This window comes from Vespa mandarinia, chromosome 6 (genome assembly GCF_050613455.1).
Source record: "Vespa mandarinia isolate Hongniang chromosome 6, ASM5061345v1, whole genome shotgun sequence".
Classification (NCBI taxonomy): domain Eukaryota; kingdom Metazoa; phylum Arthropoda; class Insecta; order Hymenoptera; family Vespidae; genus Vespa; species Vespa mandarinia.
In genome coordinates this window covers 3,156,826-3,177,609 of record NC_140815.1, presented here as the reverse complement: position 1 = coordinate 3,177,609, position 20,784 = coordinate 3,156,826, and the positions used below count along the sequence as shown (strand labels likewise).

The 20,784-nt window shown below is 27.8% G+C and overlaps 2 protein-coding genes across 9 annotated transcripts; one reads left to right on the top strand and one right to left on the bottom strand.

The window, feature by feature from the left end:
• Window positions 1-78: 78 nt before the first annotated feature.
• Window positions 79-3,430, top strand: LOC118440961 (prolyl 3-hydroxylase 1). The gene is made up of 7 exons (XM_035864733.2): window positions 79-151; window positions 217-319; window positions 705-969; window positions 1,125-1,449; window positions 1,607-1,732; window positions 1,808-1,944; window positions 2,425-3,430. The coding sequence occupies exons 1-7, from the start codon at window positions 85-87 to the stop codon at window positions 2,560-2,562; spliced, it is 1,161 nt and encodes a 386-aa protein (XP_035720626.2). The 5' UTR covers window positions 79-84; the 3' UTR covers window positions 2,563-3,430.
• Window positions 3,431-4,489: 1,059 nt separating this feature from the next.
• On the bottom strand, window positions 4,490-20,750 carry LOC118440957 (F-BAR domain only protein 2). 8 transcript variants are annotated; one of them, XM_085657812.1, is made up of 15 exons: window positions 20,614-20,750; window positions 20,112-20,368; window positions 19,757-19,896; window positions 17,220-17,531; window positions 16,531-16,788; window positions 16,235-16,430; window positions 15,828-16,154; window positions 14,673-14,786; window positions 8,576-8,666; window positions 7,954-8,215; window positions 7,527-7,794; window positions 6,947-7,427; window positions 6,614-6,830; window positions 6,175-6,523; window positions 4,490-5,865 (listed from the first exon to the last, which is right to left on the bottom strand). In XM_085657812.1, the coding sequence occupies exons 3-15, from the start codon at window positions 19,859-19,861 to the stop codon at window positions 5,795-5,797; spliced, it is 3,051 nt and encodes a 1,016-aa protein (XP_085513938.1). In that variant the 5' UTR covers window positions 19,862-19,896; window positions 20,112-20,368; window positions 20,614-20,750; the 3' UTR covers window positions 4,490-5,794. The 8 variants fall into 8 exon arrangements, with proteins under 8 accessions (XP_085513938.1, XP_085513940.1, XP_085513937.1 ...); XM_085657811.1 differs by having other exon boundaries at window positions 4,492-5,865; window positions 8,567-8,666; XM_085657814.1 differs by lacking the exon at window positions 14,673-14,786 and having other exon boundaries at window positions 4,491-5,865.
• Between the last annotated feature and the right edge of the window lie 34 nt (window positions 20,751-20,784).

Genomic DNA, 20,784 nt, shown 5'->3' with positions numbered 1-20,784 from the left:
TCAACATCATCATCATCATCATCGTTAATAGATAATTCAATTGAAGTGATTAAAACGTAACATATAAATTTGATCTTTGGTGACATGAAAGCCCATGTAGTTTTATTAATATTGTCCTATTTGACGTGGACAATCGCTGATGTAGATTTCGGTAAGATTTTTGAAATGTAGGAAGGTTATGTTTTTATATAAATCGAACGTTCCTTCAAAACATAGATACAAATTTGACATTGTCGGAGTTATACGAGAGTGCTGTGGAAGCATATCTAAACGAAGAATGGGATGAATGTATTAAAAGATTTACCAGGGCTTTACGTGGGTACGTTTTTAATAACATATTATTGATAATATGTATCTTACTCATTCAATTGATTATCGATCATAAAAAAAAACAAGGTAGATATTTTTAATTAAATTATTTTTAATCGTTAAAATTCGATTGTTGGATCCTAGATTGACAAAACTGTTTGTATCACATATATTGATTTTTATAATATATAATTTTATTATATATTTATAATATTTAATATTATTAGTAAAAGTTACTATACATAAATATTGCAAATGAATGATTTCTTATACAAATTATTGTTGTTTAATATCTTTATTGTGTTTACGTATCAGAGTCAATAAACCGATAATTCTTTTATTAAATAACATATGCCATTGCTTATGATTTTTTTATAAAAATTATTTGTATACAGGTATAAAATCTACAAACAAACATTAATAAAATGTCGAAGAAATTGTGCAATGGAAGCAGAAGGGTGGCAACCATTTTATCCAGAGAATATAGAAGATTTACATTTTTATGAAAAAAAAGTACGCGAGACACTTTGTTTAATGAAGTGTAATCAAGATTATAAGGATATTGCTAACAAGCAAAAAATTAAACGATTACCTATTGATATAGAAAGGAAGTTCATAGAACATCGTGTTTATGAATATTTGCATATATGTTATTATCAGGTAACAAAGTAATTATAGTTATTCTTATAATATTTATAATACAAAATAATATTTAATAAAAAATAATTTTATTTAGATCTATTGAAAACAAATTTATTTAAAATGTACAAATATTATTTTTGACATATTTCTAATAATTCTTTAATTACGCATAGAAAAATCATTTCCAAGATGCAGCTAATGCAGTCTTCACTTTTTTGGTTATGCATCCGCACCATAATATGAGTGCTAACAATTTGAAATACTATCTCACCTTACCAGGTGTACATGCGGATAATGTTTCCAATTTGGAGATGTCACATTTCTTAATTCCTTATACTACTGGTGTGTCAGAATATGAAAAAGAAAATTATAAGGAGTCAGTTAAATTGTTTGAAAATTCTTTGCGAGATTACTTGAATTTGGAAAACGAATGTAGAATCTATTGCGAAGGACCTTTCGACCAAGGATGGCATCCTGAATTCACATCCTTATTAGCAAGTAATATTAATTATAAATTTATATATATATATATATATAATAATTGTGTGTGTGTGTGTGTGTGTAAATAGAAATTAAAACATTGAATGAATGTTAAGTTCCTTATAAAGTAAAAATAATTGAAAGAACACTAATAATAGAAAATTATATTTTTTAGATCATTTTACTTACTCTTTGAAATGTAAACGTAGCTGTTCGCGTCTGCTTAATTATGTGAATGGAGAAAATCGAGATGATCTACTCAGAAGCCATTATAATTACTTACAATTTGCTTATTATAAATGTAAATATCTTAAAATAATTGTAAGTATAAATTAATATATGTAATAAACATTTTTAACATATACTGTTTATGTAGTAGGAAATTTAGCAGCAGCAGCAAAAGCAGTTGAAAGCTATTTATTATTTGATCCAGTTGATGAAACAATGTTAAACAATAAAAAATATTATCTTGGATTACCGAAAGTAAAAAAGGAATATTTTGCCCCAAGAGAGGTAACCTTATGACTTTATTTTTTTAGAAAGTATAAGAGAAAATGTACTATATATATATATATAGTAGAATCTTGGTTATGGATTTGAATAAGGATATTTTTGGATAATAGAACCGTTATTTTTTTTCCAAATTTTTTAAACTGCTGAATTACAATTTTTTTTAATAGATATAATTTTATAAAATTACATTAGTTTTATGTCTCCTACTATCTCAGTTCTATTTTTAAAGCCTGAAACGCTTCGAAATATTTTTTTCCGTAAATATTTAATTGTCGTAGATATCGTGTCGAGATATAAATTTTGATAACTAGCCATTACTTGTTCTGAAATTAGGATTTTCGTCCAATTTTTTATTGAAATCCCATTGGGGATATAATAATCGGATAATCTATATTCTACTATATATATTTAGATACACAAAAATTTGTATGTACATACATTGCTATTCACATATTATTAATATTCTATTATTTAATTTAGGAAGCACTTGCTTATATGAAGAGACAAGAATATGAACGAAGAATTTTGCGTTACATTTCTGAAGAATTTACAATCTTATCTGCAGAATTGAAACATACATCAAATAAAACGAATAAGCAAGAAAATGAAGTTCATTAAATTTTTATCAAAAGAACTTTTTAAAATCCTAACTGTTATTTGTCTATACTATATACGCATGTGTATGTTATGTGTTGTATATTATACGTTTTATATATATATATGTATATAATAAAAAATTTATATCGCTTATTCGTGTTTACATACATATAATTTCACGTTCATGCATGTACGTATAAAATGTTGCCTATTAACAGGGAGGATAAACTCCCATTATAAGATGTATTCTCAATGTGTATTGTAAACAGTTAAGCTGAAAATAATATTATAAATAGATAATTGAAAAAATAATAAGATTAATTAGGATTAGGTTGTATAAATAATTGTCTTTTCCGTACATGTTGTACAAATGTTTATTACGAAATTATAGTGACATCTGCATATCACAGGGAGCTCAGTCGATTCATCGGAAACCACTCCATCATTATGTGTGATAAAATTATGATATAGATATATTAAAATTAATGTGATAAACATATGACGTTAAATCGCTAAGTACAAATTATATAAAGTTAATTATTAATAATAATGTCATTAATATGTAATCGTTTTAATATATAGTATAGAACTAATAAGAACAAGTATTAATAATACTGTCTTAATTAAAGGTTTATTTGATGAAAATTAATAAATTTAATGCAAGTCTTTCGGTTTATGAAGAATCATAGCAAATGGAGTGGTTACTAATGCCATCGTTATTTAGTATTACTTCTCTCGATAAAATAGAATGAGTATCGCATATTAACGAAAAAAATTTTTGGATAAAAATGAAATACATACACATATACAAATATACAGGATGTCTCGAAATAATATTAGTCAAAATAGATATTTTGCATTGAAAATATGATAAAGATGATAGAAATTAAATTATTTTTATTTTTTATAAAAAAAACTATTAAAATATTTTTAATAAATAAAGTATAAAAAATAATAAATGTAATTCCAATTTGACATTTTAAATTATGAAATGCAAATAAGATTAAAATGAAAAAAAAAACACGTGATTATTTTACACAACTGAAAAATATAAATAATAAAAGATTTATATAGTACATATTATAATTTATTGAGCTATATTTTGCTCAAAAATAATTGTAAACTTGACATCAGACGGTAATATTTATTAAAATATATAAAATAATATTTCATTAAAAAAAATTCTGAATTTCAAAGTTTAAAAAATAATAAAAATAAATTTTTATAGATTTTTTACTATTTTTGCTATTATAGTTCTGCCGCTATTCCGCCTAAAACTTACCTCATGACATTCTGTATATGCATATATAAATCATTTAGAAAAAAATATAATCTAAACATAGATCCAATTCTACGAAGTTATTACTGTATATCAAAGTTTTATTACTATTATAATAAATTCACAATAAAACTTTGATATACTATTAGTTATGATACTTTTTAGTATAAGACCTATGTTCATAGGACATTTTTTCCATAAAATGACTTTCTCAACAAACTATGATTTTTTTTTTACATTCATTATGAAACATCCTGTATACATATTATAGGAACATTAATGATCAAAGCTTCTTTTTGTTGTTAGATTTTTTTTTTTATAACAATAGATACGGAAGTATCTTTTACGTATCAAATAAATTGGCCAAAGAATGATGTTATACATAAAGTCCCACAATGAAATCTAATTTGTGATTATACAAGTTAGTTTTATAGTAACGTAATTAAGCACAACTAATTTGTCAAATCCATATAGCTTGCACATTAATATACGTTACCATTTCATATTACCATCCATATATAGTATGACGCAGTAAAGAATACAGGCATTGGTTTAAATCATATTTGGTAAAAAAAAATTGTGAAAATATATATATATATATATATATATATATATATATATATATATATATATATATATAGGTATATGCAGCTTAACAAAAGAACAATTCATTGATATGCGATTTATTAAAAAATAATGTATAGTATGTTTCTCAGGAAATAGAACAACTTGAAAAATCTCTCATTTAACAAACTTAACTTAAAATTTAACTGAATAATATGTAATATGGTATTTCAAGGCAACTAGGCAAGTGATTTCGGCATAAATGCAAAAGTAATACTTGACATAATTATTCGAGAAATTAATGTTGATTTATTACAACAGTAATTAATGATGATATATAAAAAATCTTTCTCTCTATATATATACATATATAAAGTTACGTATCTCGTGAAATGATAACAAAGAATATTGAAGACCTTTGTAAGCATAAATACTATCAAGAATTTCTTAACTCAAACTGTTAAAGGAGTGAGAAACCTTTGGTTCTTGCATAACATTAGATTTTCATCAAACATTTTTACAAATCATTCTTTACTTATCAAACTGCATATGGTAAAGATATATCATTAAAGCTACTCCATTTAGTCATTAAATTAGTAATCTATCATTTTAGAGTGAATATACTTTTATCTAAACTTTATCCAGATTCATCTTAGAATAACGCATGACAATCTTAACAAGTTTTACAACAAAAGTGACTTTTGTCATCGTTTGTAGTCCATAAAATGAATTATCTTATAAACGATTTTTGCACAAAAGCTTTCTGTACACAATTATAATTTCTTTTCTATTGAAAATTACATTTGAGTATATATATATGTATGTGTATATACACCTTCCTGCTAAGTATACAAATATTTCGTTTTACTTTAAAGTTCCTAACGGTATCTCATTTATAATAATGTGATGTCTACAACAAAATAACGAAAAATTTAAGAAGATAAAAATATTTTACTGCTGTATGTTAGCTGAGCCTTCATGTAAAAACATTCATATTACACATTTTGATTATGAAAAGAGATTAAAACTGGCGAGTATTGCTGCGAAAATATGCTGGATACCAAAGTTTATATGTAGCTAATATATTCTTACATTATTTAAATAATTAAACACAATTAATCTCAATGTTTTATATTTTTTTACAAATCAAAAAACAAAAGAAGAAAAAAAACTAAAGAAATACATAAGAAAAAAAATCGTCAGAATGAATAAAATGTTTTTACTTATAGAATAGTTATGCCTCCTACGAATGTGGAATTATCACATATATTCCTTGGCATCCAACAATTTCTTTCGCGTAGATTTAAAGTTTAAACTTTGAATATGCCCTGATGTAGGCAGTGAGTGAATAAGCAAGTACCAATATTAAATCGGCAGCTTTCCCCACTGAGCTATCCATTCTGGAAATTGTCAGACTGTGTTGGATGGTGGTGCAGCATATCTTGTACGCGCATCGGAATCTCCATCACATATATATTTTCCTACGATTATAACAATTTTGTATATATAAAATATATATATATATATATATATATATATATATATATATATATATCTTAAATATTAATTTTTTAAAAATATTTAAATATTATATATAATAAATATATTTATATGTAATAATATATGCAAAAGTAATATATAATATATTAAAAAAAAAATATATATATATAAATAAAATATATACATTACTTTCGTGTATTATAAATTACAATTATAAAACTTTACACATATAATAACGTTACATATTTTTTAATGAATATTATTTACAAAGACAAAATAATTATACTTACCAGACACAAATCTGCGTTTTACTAAACTTAGTCTATAACCAGGGCCTAGAAGTTCAAATTCAACGCCAGACAGTGTGGTCCCCTCGCAATTAAATTGAGTAAATATGGTTCCCTGAGTACCTGGCCCACGTTCGAGTTCAACCCTTGCTTTCAAGGAACCCACACCATTACCTTCGCTATGTTGTGACAGTTCAGTAAATTTCCATAATACGCGATTTGTATCTGCGAGCCATTGCGCTATTGGTTTACTATTAAGAGTCTTAAAACCACCATCGATAGGTGCTGCCACGTGAAGATTTAACAGTGGGCTCGGTGAGGCCATTGCACGGCTATTGTATTTATAATCGATCTAAGAGAAAACAATGTTAATCATTATTTATTAAATTTTATAATATTTCTAAATCATACTTGTGATAGATGGAACAAATAAGATAAACACCTTCAAATCGGTATGAGTCGATTCACATTTCCAATATGCAACTAATTGAAAGGGACAAGAACCCGCGCCTTCTTTGCATTTTATTTGATATTTCAGAATATCTACATTAAAATAGGAGGCCGACGGATTTTGTTCTGCCTGTCGTCGTAACAATGTAGTTAAGGCACTCATATTAAACTCGAAAATTGTACTATCAACGGTAGTTTGAGTTGCATCCCTAAAAAATAAAGAAAAGAACAAATTATTTCTGAAGAAACTTATCAAAAGAGATGAGTGCATGTATGAAATAATAATCAGAAACATTCTTATTGTTAAAAACCAGGACTTACTTACATGCTGACGAGTTGACTATTAGGAAGCAATCTTTCCAATCTATTGCTATTTCTCACACGGAAAGTAAGCTTAGCTGGACTTGGATTATTTGCTAATACTGCCACAATGCCAGCAGGAAATGACAACATCATGTCTCCGCTGAGTTTGACCTGGCATCGAGTTTCGTCAGTGCCTTTAAAATAGGAATGAACTATTTCATGAAACGCCACAGCTAGGGGAATGGTATCGGCAAGGCCGATAGTAAGTGGTGAGGGTCCTCGAGAAGATCCTACTCCAACTCCTGCTGTACGAAATTCTAAACTTGCTACACTATCCGCTCGAGATATAGTAGCAGGTGACATCCTTCCTCTTGGAGATGGTCCTTCGCCTTTTCGAGATGGCGGTCTAGGAATAATAATAGATCCTGTTGGTGTCGAAGATGCAGATTGTTTTGGTGGTAAAGTAGGTGTAATATCACCAACTTCTGAAAACAAATCGCCATCTGCAATACAACAAACGGAGAGATTATAATTCGTTTAAAAATTTCATTTTTCTTAATCAAGTATAAAATATATAATTTTTAATTGCATCTGAAATAAACCTTGGAATCGAGTATGCTGATGTAACGGTGGAGCAGATTGAGGAGGTTGCGGTTGTTGTGGTATCGGAGATGAAGAAAGAGGCGGTGGACTTTGTAAGGGCGCATAAGGATGACTTCCGGTTGGAGTAGAGGCACTGGATGGTGTACTGCTGGGATTAAATAAATTTAGGCCCAGTAAATCCGAGCTTGGCTTGCCTCCTAACTGTTGAGATACTGATTGAGATCTCTTCATGTGATGATCTGAATCGGTGTTTGAACCCCTACGTCCCTAGTATATTATGAAGAGTCATTACAAATCAACAATGTAATCACATATAAAGACATCAATTTAGAAATTGTATTAGGAGCATACGCCATTTGTTATTTTATTTATACAATCCAGCATAACGTTTAGATTCTTTAATCTTTTTGCAAATATAAGACTCACTGTTGGGGCAGGTGACAAGGATAAGTTTTCAACCGTTGCTCTTAATTCATCAACACTTGCACTCATCGGTGCTGCTCCATTACTAAGAGGTTTGATCTCCACTCGAATCTTTCTTTCTCTTTCATCCTCTGAATCTGTATCGGAACTAGAATAAAATCCTTTCTCATTTTCCCAAGGATCAGGCTTTGGTCTGATACAAAATCCATCTTCGTCTACTTCCGGCGTTGGTGTCTCCGATTTTCTACTATCTTCTTTATCTTCCCTATATCATTAATACAAATTTCATTAACCGTTTGTTCCTTTCAATTTTCCAGCAGGCCCAGTGCAATTTCTAATCAATTCTATTCTATTCCTACCTTATGTTTGTTTGTTTTTTTTAAATTACTGAGAACATAAAAAAATGACGTTATAAAGAAGATAAAAAATTAGATCAATCATTTTAGAAAATTTAAATTTTTCTTCCTTTTTATATCTATAATACTAGTCAATACTATAGAATTAAAAAAAAAAATCTATACAAAAATTTATTTATAAAAAAAAGAAGAAAAAAGTAATTGGACCATGTATATTTAGTCTTATATGCACCGGGTCTGCTGAACATTTTTATACTGACAGGTCAGACTTTTCTTCTTTGTTACTGCTTGTTTCTATAATATCCTTCTTCTTTTTCGCCTTCTTTTCTTTCCTCTTTTCCCTTCTGCTGCGAAGAAACCCTGTAGATTGCAGACAAATTGAACGTAAGCAATGAAAAAAGAATTATGTTATTAATTGAATTAATTTAGTAAAAACAACTTATTCTTTAGAGAGAAAAAAAAATATATATATAAATATAAATAACTATTTGCAAATGGTGTCATCACTTCGCATTTATGTTTCATTTTGGATTTACCTATCTTAGAGCTGCATATAATTATAAAGCGTTTTGCATCGACGCTTCCAAAATGGTGCACTGTAACTAACTAATTTTGCTTTGAAATAGCGAAAAATTATATACTTCGCAGCATCAGCTTTTGCATTACAAGCTTGTAATGTTTAATTCGATGAAGTAAATACATTTTTCTATTCATCGTTTTTAAGATCTCTGATCCATTATAATCAATTTTAATAAACAATAAATCAACTTTCGATAACTTATGTATGACTAATTCTTTTCCCTCTCTCTCTTTTTTTTTTTCTTTAATAAACAACAAAAATTATAAATCGTTGAGTGCTAATACGTTAGATTCATTATATAAGCATGAATTGTTGAGTACCGATACATTATTAAACAAAATGTGCTTTTGAAAAATTTTTCATTATTGTTATAGATAAATTATGTAAGAATTATTTCAATAACAGACTCTATGCTAATCCAATTGCATAGTATAGTTAGCAATAGTAATCAGACGAAAGAGGCTGAGTGAATTTCTACAAAATTCTATTTCACATATATAATATAAATTTGATAACATTTTTGACATTATACATAATGAAATTCATACTTTAAATTCACTTATTCTCTTTCGTTGAACAATTTTCTAAACAGCTTTTAAGAATAGAAATATTGAAAAAATAAAAAAAGAAAGTAAGAACTACGTTTGCGCTAACCCTCGCTATTATACATCTGTATTATCTAACGTGTTGCACAATAAAAAGCTATATGTGCAATACATATTTTATATATATATGTACATATATATACACATACATACATACATATATATATATATATATATATGTAGACACAAACACATTATATATTTATATGAAATTAAAAAATGTGTTCATGTATGTGTATATATATGCTAATAACGGCCAGAGAACTTTTACCTTCCAAGTGTTCAAAGATATAGCGCAACGTGATTGAAAAGAAGCTAGAAGAAGAGAAAGTAGTTTTATTCTACTGAATATACCAAGCAAATGCTATGCGAAATTTATTTTTTTTAAACGCTGATATGAATTCCAAAAAAGGATAAAAAGATTAAAAAAAAAAAAAAAAAAAATAGAAAAAAAAAAGAAAAAGAAAAAGAATGACATAGTTTGGAACGTGGAAAAAGACAAATTTTCTTTTCAATAGGCTTCTAATCAGATATAAAGTTAATTTTTCATAACTTATTTCTAAAAAGAAAAAAGTTTTGCAATGAAACGCATATCAGCATCAGACGATCGCTATTATCATATTATGATCTACTTTTTTTTTTTTTTAATCGTATAAAGTTTTGTACATACACGATATGTGATTATGTACAGCATAGAGGGTGTAGTATAGATATGCAGTATTAGCCAGCGACGTTATTGTAGCGAAAATCTACTATAAACCCAAACACCAAATTGACTAAAAAGATTTCTAGTAAAAGGGGTAGCTCGAGTAAATTGGTATATACGTATTTGAGCAAGACTTCAAAAGAAAGTTTTCATTGGAAATACTTAAGTTAAATTTTCTATTTATTTACTATAGGTTTTTTTTTTTTTTTAATTCCACCTTCTCAAAGGTTTTTTTTTCCAATTTGCATATACATATTTAACTCGGCTCTCCTGTTTATTACACTGTTGTCCAATGAAAAAAACGAGATTTTAGTAAATTGTTTTTCTAACAACAATCAGATTTTCTTTTGCTGATTCGTACGACAATCTATCAATCCTTACATGATGTTAGATGCAAAGATGATCGATTAAACATACTATCTCAAATAGTTAAAAGTAACGTGTAATATTAACCTTCTATAAATCATAATTTATTCCTGTGTATCTATAACAACAAAATAATATAATGTGAAAAAGTTATAAAAAATATTATATTTATACTAACATAATTATACTATGCTATAATTAATAATAATAAATTATATAATTTATACTTAAAGCATATTCAACATTTTCAGTTGTGAAGAATTAATTTTCTGATAGGAGAATGATATCATATACAAATCATTAAAAAATGTGTATATAAGTTTCTTATGGTTTTTTTAAAATATAAATTATAATATAATTTATATAGCATAATTATATTAGTATAAATAATACTACAACTGTCACATTATAATTTTCGTTATTAGACATGAACAAAATATCCTATATTATGTATTTATATTATATATACATATATCTTTTATATATGTATATACAAATATAAGTGAATTAGCTCAAAGTTATATGGTGTTATAGAAGGTTAAAATGACATCTCATAACATTCAAAAAGGAAGAAAGTAAAAAAAAAAAAATTTGAAGAAGAAATTGAAATAACTGTGAAAAATTTTTCTGGCGAAGCTTGATGACACGATTTATGAAACTTACAAGGAGAGCTCGAGTAAAACGTAAGTAATATACAATTTTCGTCGGAATTAATTTCTTTTCTAATATGTTTACCAATTTATAAGAACTCTCTTTGTTAGTTCAGATATATTTCTAAAAATAGTATAGTCTTCTTGAAAATATACCAATCAATATGTTATATGAGGACGTATCTACTCGAAAAATGAGATATAATAATATTAACAATAATAATAATAATAATAATAATAATAATAATAATAATAATAATAATAATAATAATAATAATAATAATAATAATAATAATAATAATAATAATAATAATAATAATACTAATAATAACAATAATGATAATAATAATTTAATCACATTACGCTATTAAATAAGTACGTGCACTTGGAAAATAAATTTAATACAAGAAGTGAGCCATGTACGAGTCGAGTTTTTTTTTCTTTTTTTTTTTCTTTTTTTTTTCTTTTTTTTTTAAATTCATGGATTCGTAAATAATGGCTCACCTGAGGCCCCGTCGGAGACAACCCCAAACTCGTGCTTCAACATTATTCAAGTCCAACTCCCTTTTTGTACAGACTTCCATTTTGCTTCTTAGTTCATTATCGTAATTACAATAATTTTTCTCGGCTTATTTCTTACTTTGTTGTGCCAAACACACACAAACAATATATATACATACAAAAATTTTGTATATAGATATGTACATATGTATGTATACAAAATTTAATTAACTACATTCTCTCTACACGTTTAAACGCCATCTATTAAAAATATCATTATTATTAAATATTTTATGTGAATAATTTTCATTTGAAAAATTTGATTATGAAACTTCCAGACAAATTTTCCTTCCTTTTCACGTTAAACAAATTTTTTTTTTTATGTATAACATTCTTATGGAAATAAACGTTCAAAAACATAAATAAACACATATAAAATGAATGTGAAGAATGAGTGAAGGTTTCTTTGTGTTTCCCTCCATTTTTTAATATTAATATTAATCTGTTTTTTTTTAAGTATGTTTCTATTGCAAATATGGATATTTTTATGAAAGAATTTTTTTTAGATGATATTATGGCACAAAAGCAAGAATAAAGACGAAGATGAATTGCATCATTCGAAGATGAAGTGCAATCAAATGATACGCACACAAAGCGTAATTAGTAGATAACAAGATAATAATAATACTATTACTTTTCTATGGTAGCAATGACATGAATATATGTATTCAAAGACAAATCCCGTCATTATGTACTTGCAGATATACGATTGTTAGAAAAACAATTTATATATACATATATACACACACATATATAGTATGTTCGATTTAAATAGGTATATATATATGCGTTATTAACGAATAGAAAAATATTGTTTTGCTTGGATGAGGAAGTATTAGCTAAAAATGGAAACTATAATTAATTTTAATCCTTTTTCTTTTTTTTTTTTTTTTTTTTTTTTAGAGATTATTAATTATTATGCGTATATTTTTTGACCAAGCAACTTTTGGTTTAAAAGTTCTTTTTTTTTTTATAATTCAATAAATAATTTTGTATATATATTTAACACTCGGAGATAATGTATATATATATACATATATAAATATTATATAAGTACATAAAAATGTATATATATGTATAATGTATATCATCCCTAAAAGAAGTACGGTATCTATCTTTCTTGATTAATCGAATGATCGAATATCAATCGTACTATTCTGCTCTACAATCTATAAAAGCTTAGAATTACTATAGAAACAATCTAAATCAATAATATTGTTGAAATATATATATATATTATATCAGTAATATATATATATATTTGATATATATATATATATTACTGATATATTACTGATATATATATATATATATATATATATATATATATATATTTCATTGATTAGTATTTATATACATACTGTAAGATAGAGATAGAGAAATAATTAAGTATAGAGTGTGTATATAAAAAAGAGAAAAAACATAGATATGTATACATCTTATAGAAAAAGGATGTAATTGTAACAATTGTAAATGACTACCACATAAATTCAATTACTGTAATTTCATTGAACGTTAAACTTTTTTTTGCTATTATACAGAACCATTTTAAATGAAATCACAGATCTATTTCTTTTCAGCGTTTAACTTCGAAAGAAGTGAAGAATGCATATTGAATTGTGCAAAAAAAATATATTTTATTCTTAAAAAGTTATATACTCTCGTTGTAATCAAATAATTCCTAACTTCTTCCACCTATTGTTTTTTTCTTTTTTTTTTTCATAGGATTTTATAAGCAAAAGAAATTGTATTTTTTATGATTACAATCTGCACCAGTTCATGCGTTAGTAATATAGATATATGAAGTTATTATATACACACACCAATGTGTACGTATGTGATATTGAATCGGCGACATAAAAGTGAAACAATTAAATAAATAAATAAATAAAATAAATAAAAAATATATCAGCACACTTTGGATGAAAGTATTTGACAACGGAATATTCTTGAGATTCTTTTAAGATTTATTTAATATGAGTGATTTATGTCTCCATATGTACAACATACATACACTCTTGTTTTGAAAACAATGCAAAATAATAGAATAGTAACGTGCATCATCGCTAAATTCATTGAACACGTTATTTAATATTATTACATCCTCCTTAAACATAAAAACCAAACCAAATGAAAAGGATTTTGAATAGCTTTCTTATAATCAACCACCATATATATAAGGGAGCGAAAGAATAAGGCAAGAGTAAGAGTGTCAAGGAAGAGTGAGTCTGTGTAAAGTTCAGTAATTATCGAATTATACAGAACTTTTCATTTACTGAAACTTAACAAAAGAAATTATTCATTCAATATATCATCCTGTTACATCGGTATTCAACATTATATCACTGATTAATTTTCTAGTGAGTTAGTATATGTAATTTTGATATAATCTGCAAATTAGGATGTAGAATTGCTGTATAAGATTACCAATATTAGCTTTGTTTACGATTAAGCAACAAACATTGGATTAAGAAATTTTTGGTTATAAAATAAGCGAACGATTCATGTTATAACAGACTTATTCTTTTTTTTTTCTTCATATATATATATGATTTTTTTCATATATATATATATATATATATATATATATATATATATATATATATATATATATATATATATATATATATATATATATACACACACACACACATTTCGTACGATACTTTCATAGATTAAAGCAGATGAGAGAAATATAGGGGTATATCACAGTACATTTTAAAAATAAAATATATTGTCGTGTTTTAGTAATCTTGATATCAGAAAATACGTACGAAAGTTATGGAAAAGTAAAAAATTTATCACCATGAATACGTACAAATGGCAATCTGATACAGTTATTCTGCAATAATCGTGGATAACAGTAGGAACACAGGTAAACGCAATATAGGCAGTTACATTTAGATCCTCTGAGAGGGTTCCTGCAGATGGTAGGAGGTGGAACAGCAGGAGGTAGATTGTTTCCCTGAGGAGTCGCAGGTGCAGAACCAGATCCTGCTTGCCTCTGCTTGTCTGAAACAGCACTCATCATTCGCTTCTATGAACACTTCCCACCTCCATTAGCCTTTTCCTCGCTTATCTTTGTTATTTTTTGTATATCTTAATATCACTTTTTAAACAGGAATGATCCTTGCAGGTTCAGTGACATAAATGCACTCCAAAGGAATGGTTTTTTAAACCTATGTATAGACACTATACATATGTATAAATACATATATTTATATTTATGCATGTATCTATGTATATGTATTAATATATATACGTAAAAATGATGCAGCAGCAAGATTAATTACATAAATTTGGCATATTTTAAATCAAGCTATGTATTTTTCTATCTGGTATATTTAGTCCATAAGGTTATCACAAAAAAGAGTGTCACTTAAAACAGAACTTGCAAGAAAATTTGCAGACTGGAAGTTTGACTTCTTTCACGTTCACACTTTATCTTTTTTTAAAAAAACCACATGATATCCTCTCCTTCTCCCTTATAAAAACGCATCATATTCTGCGCACTATTCTTTGCTATACTGTTAGATTATAATGCATAAGCGATATAATGCAACAATCACGCAAGCACTGCAAATCCAGCAAATTGTATTGTAGATTTCTCTAAATGTATACTTCCAAATTTAAATGCCATATAGCTGTAGCAGGCGAGTGAGGAATACACTAGTAATAAAGTGGTATCGATGATATAAAATGGTAAAATGCTAAATTCTAAACCTACCAAAATATAATGTGCACGATATACACATCTTATCACAGCTATCATATATTTGAGTCTCTACCTTTGAAGCAACTTTATTTATTTCTAAAAAAAAGGTTTTGTTATAGTGTAAGTATAAAAACCAATTGTATTAATGTCATATAATATAAGATAGTAAGTTTAAGCATTGATTAGTTGCATTTGCAATATTAGCAAAGCGCTAGAAAGTAAAAGTTACATTTACAAAACCAATTCGTGCTTTATTACATTTAGGTAGGTATCCGTTTTCGCGATTAATGTATTACGAGAATTTTAATAAAAATTTGCTTAACTTAAATGGAACCTACCCTGGGAGTTGGACATGAACAGGTTGAGTAAAGAGGTAGTACGGCGGGAAGCCTTGGTGGCTTGCGTATGTGACAGTTCTCTGTCCCTGTCCCTTTGTTTTTCTTTTTCTCTATCCTTTTCCTGCACCATTTCCCTATCCCCACTTATTCGAGAACCCTCCCCTTTAAATCCCATATCTGCTTTTGAATCGTGACTGTTACCAGCAACACCGGTTTCGCCATTCGCTCCTTTTGACGTATCCTTGGACGGTTCTACATTTCCCTCAGATTGAGAATGCCCTGTGACCTCTGCTATACTCATCATAACATCTTCAAATTCGATGACACCTATTTTGTAGAAATCAAAATGTCAATAACTAAGCCCTAATCTTTCCAATTCAATATTATACTTTTATCATTTCTTTTACCTGGTTTTTCTAAGCCTGTGCTTTTACTTTGAACGAATTGTTCCAATAATTTATCTACAGTCATTTCTAAACATTGTCGTTTGAAGTCCACATGTACCTGACCAACTTGTTCATGATTCATCTGTAAGACATCTGCATAAGCATTCAAGAACTCCTTCATTTGTTTCAGGTGTGCTTCCTCGACGTCTTGGAATCGCTTGGTAATGAAAGCATAAATTCATTAATGTATCATAACAAATCTCTGTCCATACTACCTCAGGAAGTTTCAGTGCGTAACAGATAATTATGATAAGTACCCTGCAAGCCTGAGTCATTTTTGTTTCAAAATCATTTCTTATTATCGTATACTTTTCAACTAAAGTCTTGCAATCGTCCTGTGCCTTTTTAAATTTTGCTTCTGCTTTTTCCAATTCTCTCTGGCTAGCATTGTCTTTCTTAAGTTTTTCCAATTCAATGCCTTTTTGCATGCATATGTCTTTTGCTTTATGTAAGGTAACAGTGATGGCTTGTATATTTTGTACTGTTTCTAAAGTTGAGGATTCTTCTTCCTTTACCTGAATATTATTACAATAAACGGATATGTTCATTCTCGCAATGGATAAAACGTACAATGTATATGCATATATACACATATACAGAATGCCTGGAGACAAGTGAAGTAGAAAACAAAAAAAAGGAACATATGAAAATTTGATTCCATTGTTATTTGTATAAAATCTAAACAAAAAACAAATCCTCATATATCTGATCTAATCTTTTATAATTTTGCCGTTATTTCGTTAGACACTTATCTCGAAACATTGATTACGTATGTGTATGCACGCCGCCATGTAAATAAAAGATAATAATTAAAATCCATTATTTACAATCTATTGTCATCGTTGATTATTTTAGTTCGTTTAACATAGTAGTTTTTATGTTCACGAATATTTTTTTTTTTATAATGTTTAGATAAACTGCTAACAATTGTTATATATTTACGTACAGCTTTGTGCTTCTTGTGGAGCTCATCGGCATATTTGGATACATCTTTTATAAGTTCGGCAACTCTTTGGGCCATTTGCAGATGCAGACCAGCGAGTTTTTCAGCTGCACCTCTAAGAGCCGCCCAAACGGGTGCAAAAGTACCTTGGGTACTACTGCTGTTACTAGCTTGTTTTGCTACTTTACTTAAGAGTTTATAATTATTCTCTTCTATAGCTGATCGTTCTCTGAGAAACTCTGCTAATTCCTTACTCGCGATTGCACCATGCTTCATGTTATGGTACAATACATCAAATCCATTATTTTTTTCGCCCTTAAAATAAAAAATGGTCAACATCGCCGACCATTCAAATGGATCCTTTATTTAAATAACAAATTATAAATATTTAGAAGAAGTATCAAAATGTTCGCAAAATATTGTCGACATTAAAAATTAATTAAATTTTGTCATAAGAAAAATCTTTAATAAACAATAGAATATACGATCAACAATGTCGACGATGTTAATTCATGAATCGTAAATAGACAATATTTTTTCGTTCGGTATACTCGATACATCTTGAATACTATCAATATTACCCAAGACTAAATTTATAAATGTAAGCTATATACATATCGTATCAGTTGTGTAATATAATAAAAGAAAGAGAGATGAAGCGTAAGTGGGCTATTATTACAATTCTGAGGGGACGATCTATGATCATTTTAACACTACCTATATCATCATATTTTTTTTTTTTTTTTAAATAGAAAAAGAAAAACTCAACCGATTATTAAGTAAGAAATATATTTAAAATTTTATTCTCGAATAAACGTATAAATCTTAATTTATTTGAAGTCAATTTCAAAAATAATTATTTTTCCCGCGTTTAGTCAACTCAGGAAAATAATAGAAGGAAATATTAAAAATATATGTTTCATTGGAATTTATAAAAAAAAATTATAATATCAATGTAATACTATTTAAAAGATTTAATAAAAACCTTGATCACGAAAAAAAAAGTAAATAAAAAATACGAGAATAACGATAAAATGTAATAAGAGATTCATAAGATATAATTATATTATTGTAGTGATTGTTTAATTGTATTCAATATAATTAATAACAATAATAATATCGATATTATTAACAACAATAATAATAATAATAATGTATAATAAATATATTGATATTAATAATCGGTGGTAATGATAATCATTTTTTGCATATAAAATTATTGAATAATTGATCCAAACACACGCAGAATAATAAAATAAATAATATTGACTATATATTATATTGGAGGTGTTCGTTTAAAATTTGAAATCTTAACTGAAATTGACTTGGTTTTTCAACATGATTAGTAAAAAAGGAAACAGAGACAACACACTATCGCTATCTTATCCGTATCGTAAAGCGGACCTTTAATATGACGCGATAGGAAATACATCTCTTCTCATTAAAATCAGAATGTGACAGTGTATTCTTTGAAAGAATACAATCAAAAATAATACGTTATAATCACAAAGCCAACGTTGTTTTCGAGATACATATATACTGCTTCTTGATAACACAATAAATTTGAAAGACAATTTTTTCTACCAATAAGGTTACAGTTTGTGAACATTCTTAATATATATATATATATATATAAAATTTGATATTTCCATCCTTGTCTATTGAAATTATATTCCTTGAAATGTATTCTTTAGATTTAAAATAAAGAAACATAAAAAAGGAAAAAAACACAAGAAACATTTGAAAGCAAGACAATAGAAGCATAGAAAAAAAAATTGGGACAAAAACGATAGACACGAAGTTACGTTGAAACTCATATAATATAGTTAATGACTTCATGGTGGTATTGGCATATGTCAAAGATCAAATTACCATTGTAAATGTGATGGTATGTATCATTTACTTTCACATTTATAAACTTCACACTGTTATCATCTCGAAGCTACACATCGTAATCCAATATATTTAAATAAAATGCAGATTTGAGGAGATAACTTTTCTTAATACATAGGTACTTTTCTTGGATCTTTAAATTCTGTAATACGTTTTATATAAGATAATAAAAACCTAATTTCTAAGATAAATTCAATGGATAAAATGAAAGGCATGTACTATTCGCGGTGGCTGTATAAGCTTGAACAAGTCGCTTCTCGTTGGTTGGAAGATTGCACGATCAAGGACGGAACAAACGAACGTGGTGCGTTAGATATATGCGTATGCGCATGGGCATGTACGTGATCATACGTACGTATGTACATACGACATGTATGTGCACACATGTACACATATATGTAAGCGCGTGCATCGTCCTGTTACTCCCTATGTATGCAAGATGCAACAGAAAATAAGCGACTAGAGAAAGCTTGAAAGTTCGCTTAACGGGATGAAGAAATGATCTTTCTTTCTCTCTCTCTCTCTCTCTCTCTCTCTCTCTCTCTCTCTCTCTCTCTCTCTCTCTCTCTCTCTCTCTCTCTCTCTCTCTTCCTCTCTCGATCAAATGTATAAAGAAATGTTAAAGTAAAAAAATTATGTCAGTTTACGTTTTGATTCATTGTCGTCATCGTCGTTGTCGTTATTGTCGTCGTCGTCGTCGTCGTTGTCGTCATCGTCGTCATCATCATCATTGCACCTTGTAGACGTGTCATCTTTTTTTTTCTTTTTGTTTTTTATTCCATTGGAACTGTTATAAGTAAACGAGATATAATGGAGAACGCAAAGATACCATATATTAATTGTACCTAACCTAAACGATTTGCGTTCACCTATTCGACGCGCGCGAGCTCTAACACGAACGCAACGATGAACAAACGATGATCGAGCAAATGAACGCGTCCTCTTCTTTCTCTGATTCGTATTACCAATAAATATCATAACAAAAATTTACTTAACACTCACCCAAAAATAATCGGCGAAGTCCACAGTCATGTTGAATCTCAATCAGATCATCATATTCCAATAAGCGTTTAGTTATCACGCAACGACGACGACGTACACTTTCACGAAGCACACGCGACGCGCGCTTAGGCGTTCACCGCACGATTACAGGGAGGCGTAACTCAATTTGCGTGCAAGAGTAACGTTACGTTTTCGCCAGACTCGACATATATCCCATGTATTAGCTTGATTCACTGTTTTCAGCGCCTCTACTGGAGCTACGTAAGAATTAAATCGTTATAATCATAATAATATGCTTCTATTCAAATTTATTCAACTAATCGAGGAGAAAACGATCGAACTTATGAGTAAAAATATGCCCGAATTGTATTATAATATATTATCAAGTAATTTTATTATAAGATATTATAAAAAAATGTATTAAAAATAAAGTTAATTGATACGATAGATGTATAATAGTTACTATAACAAAATTAATACAATAATATGTATATGCACATACTTATGGAATGTTCACAGGATAATATCCGTTAAATTGATATATTTTTTATTGAATTTTCCTTTTAATGCGAATAGAAAAATGTTTAATATACTATTGAAAGAATTAGGAAATACGATCGAACTGTTTGTAATTTCATATTTAAACGTCCGTTACACAGGATACTACTGACCA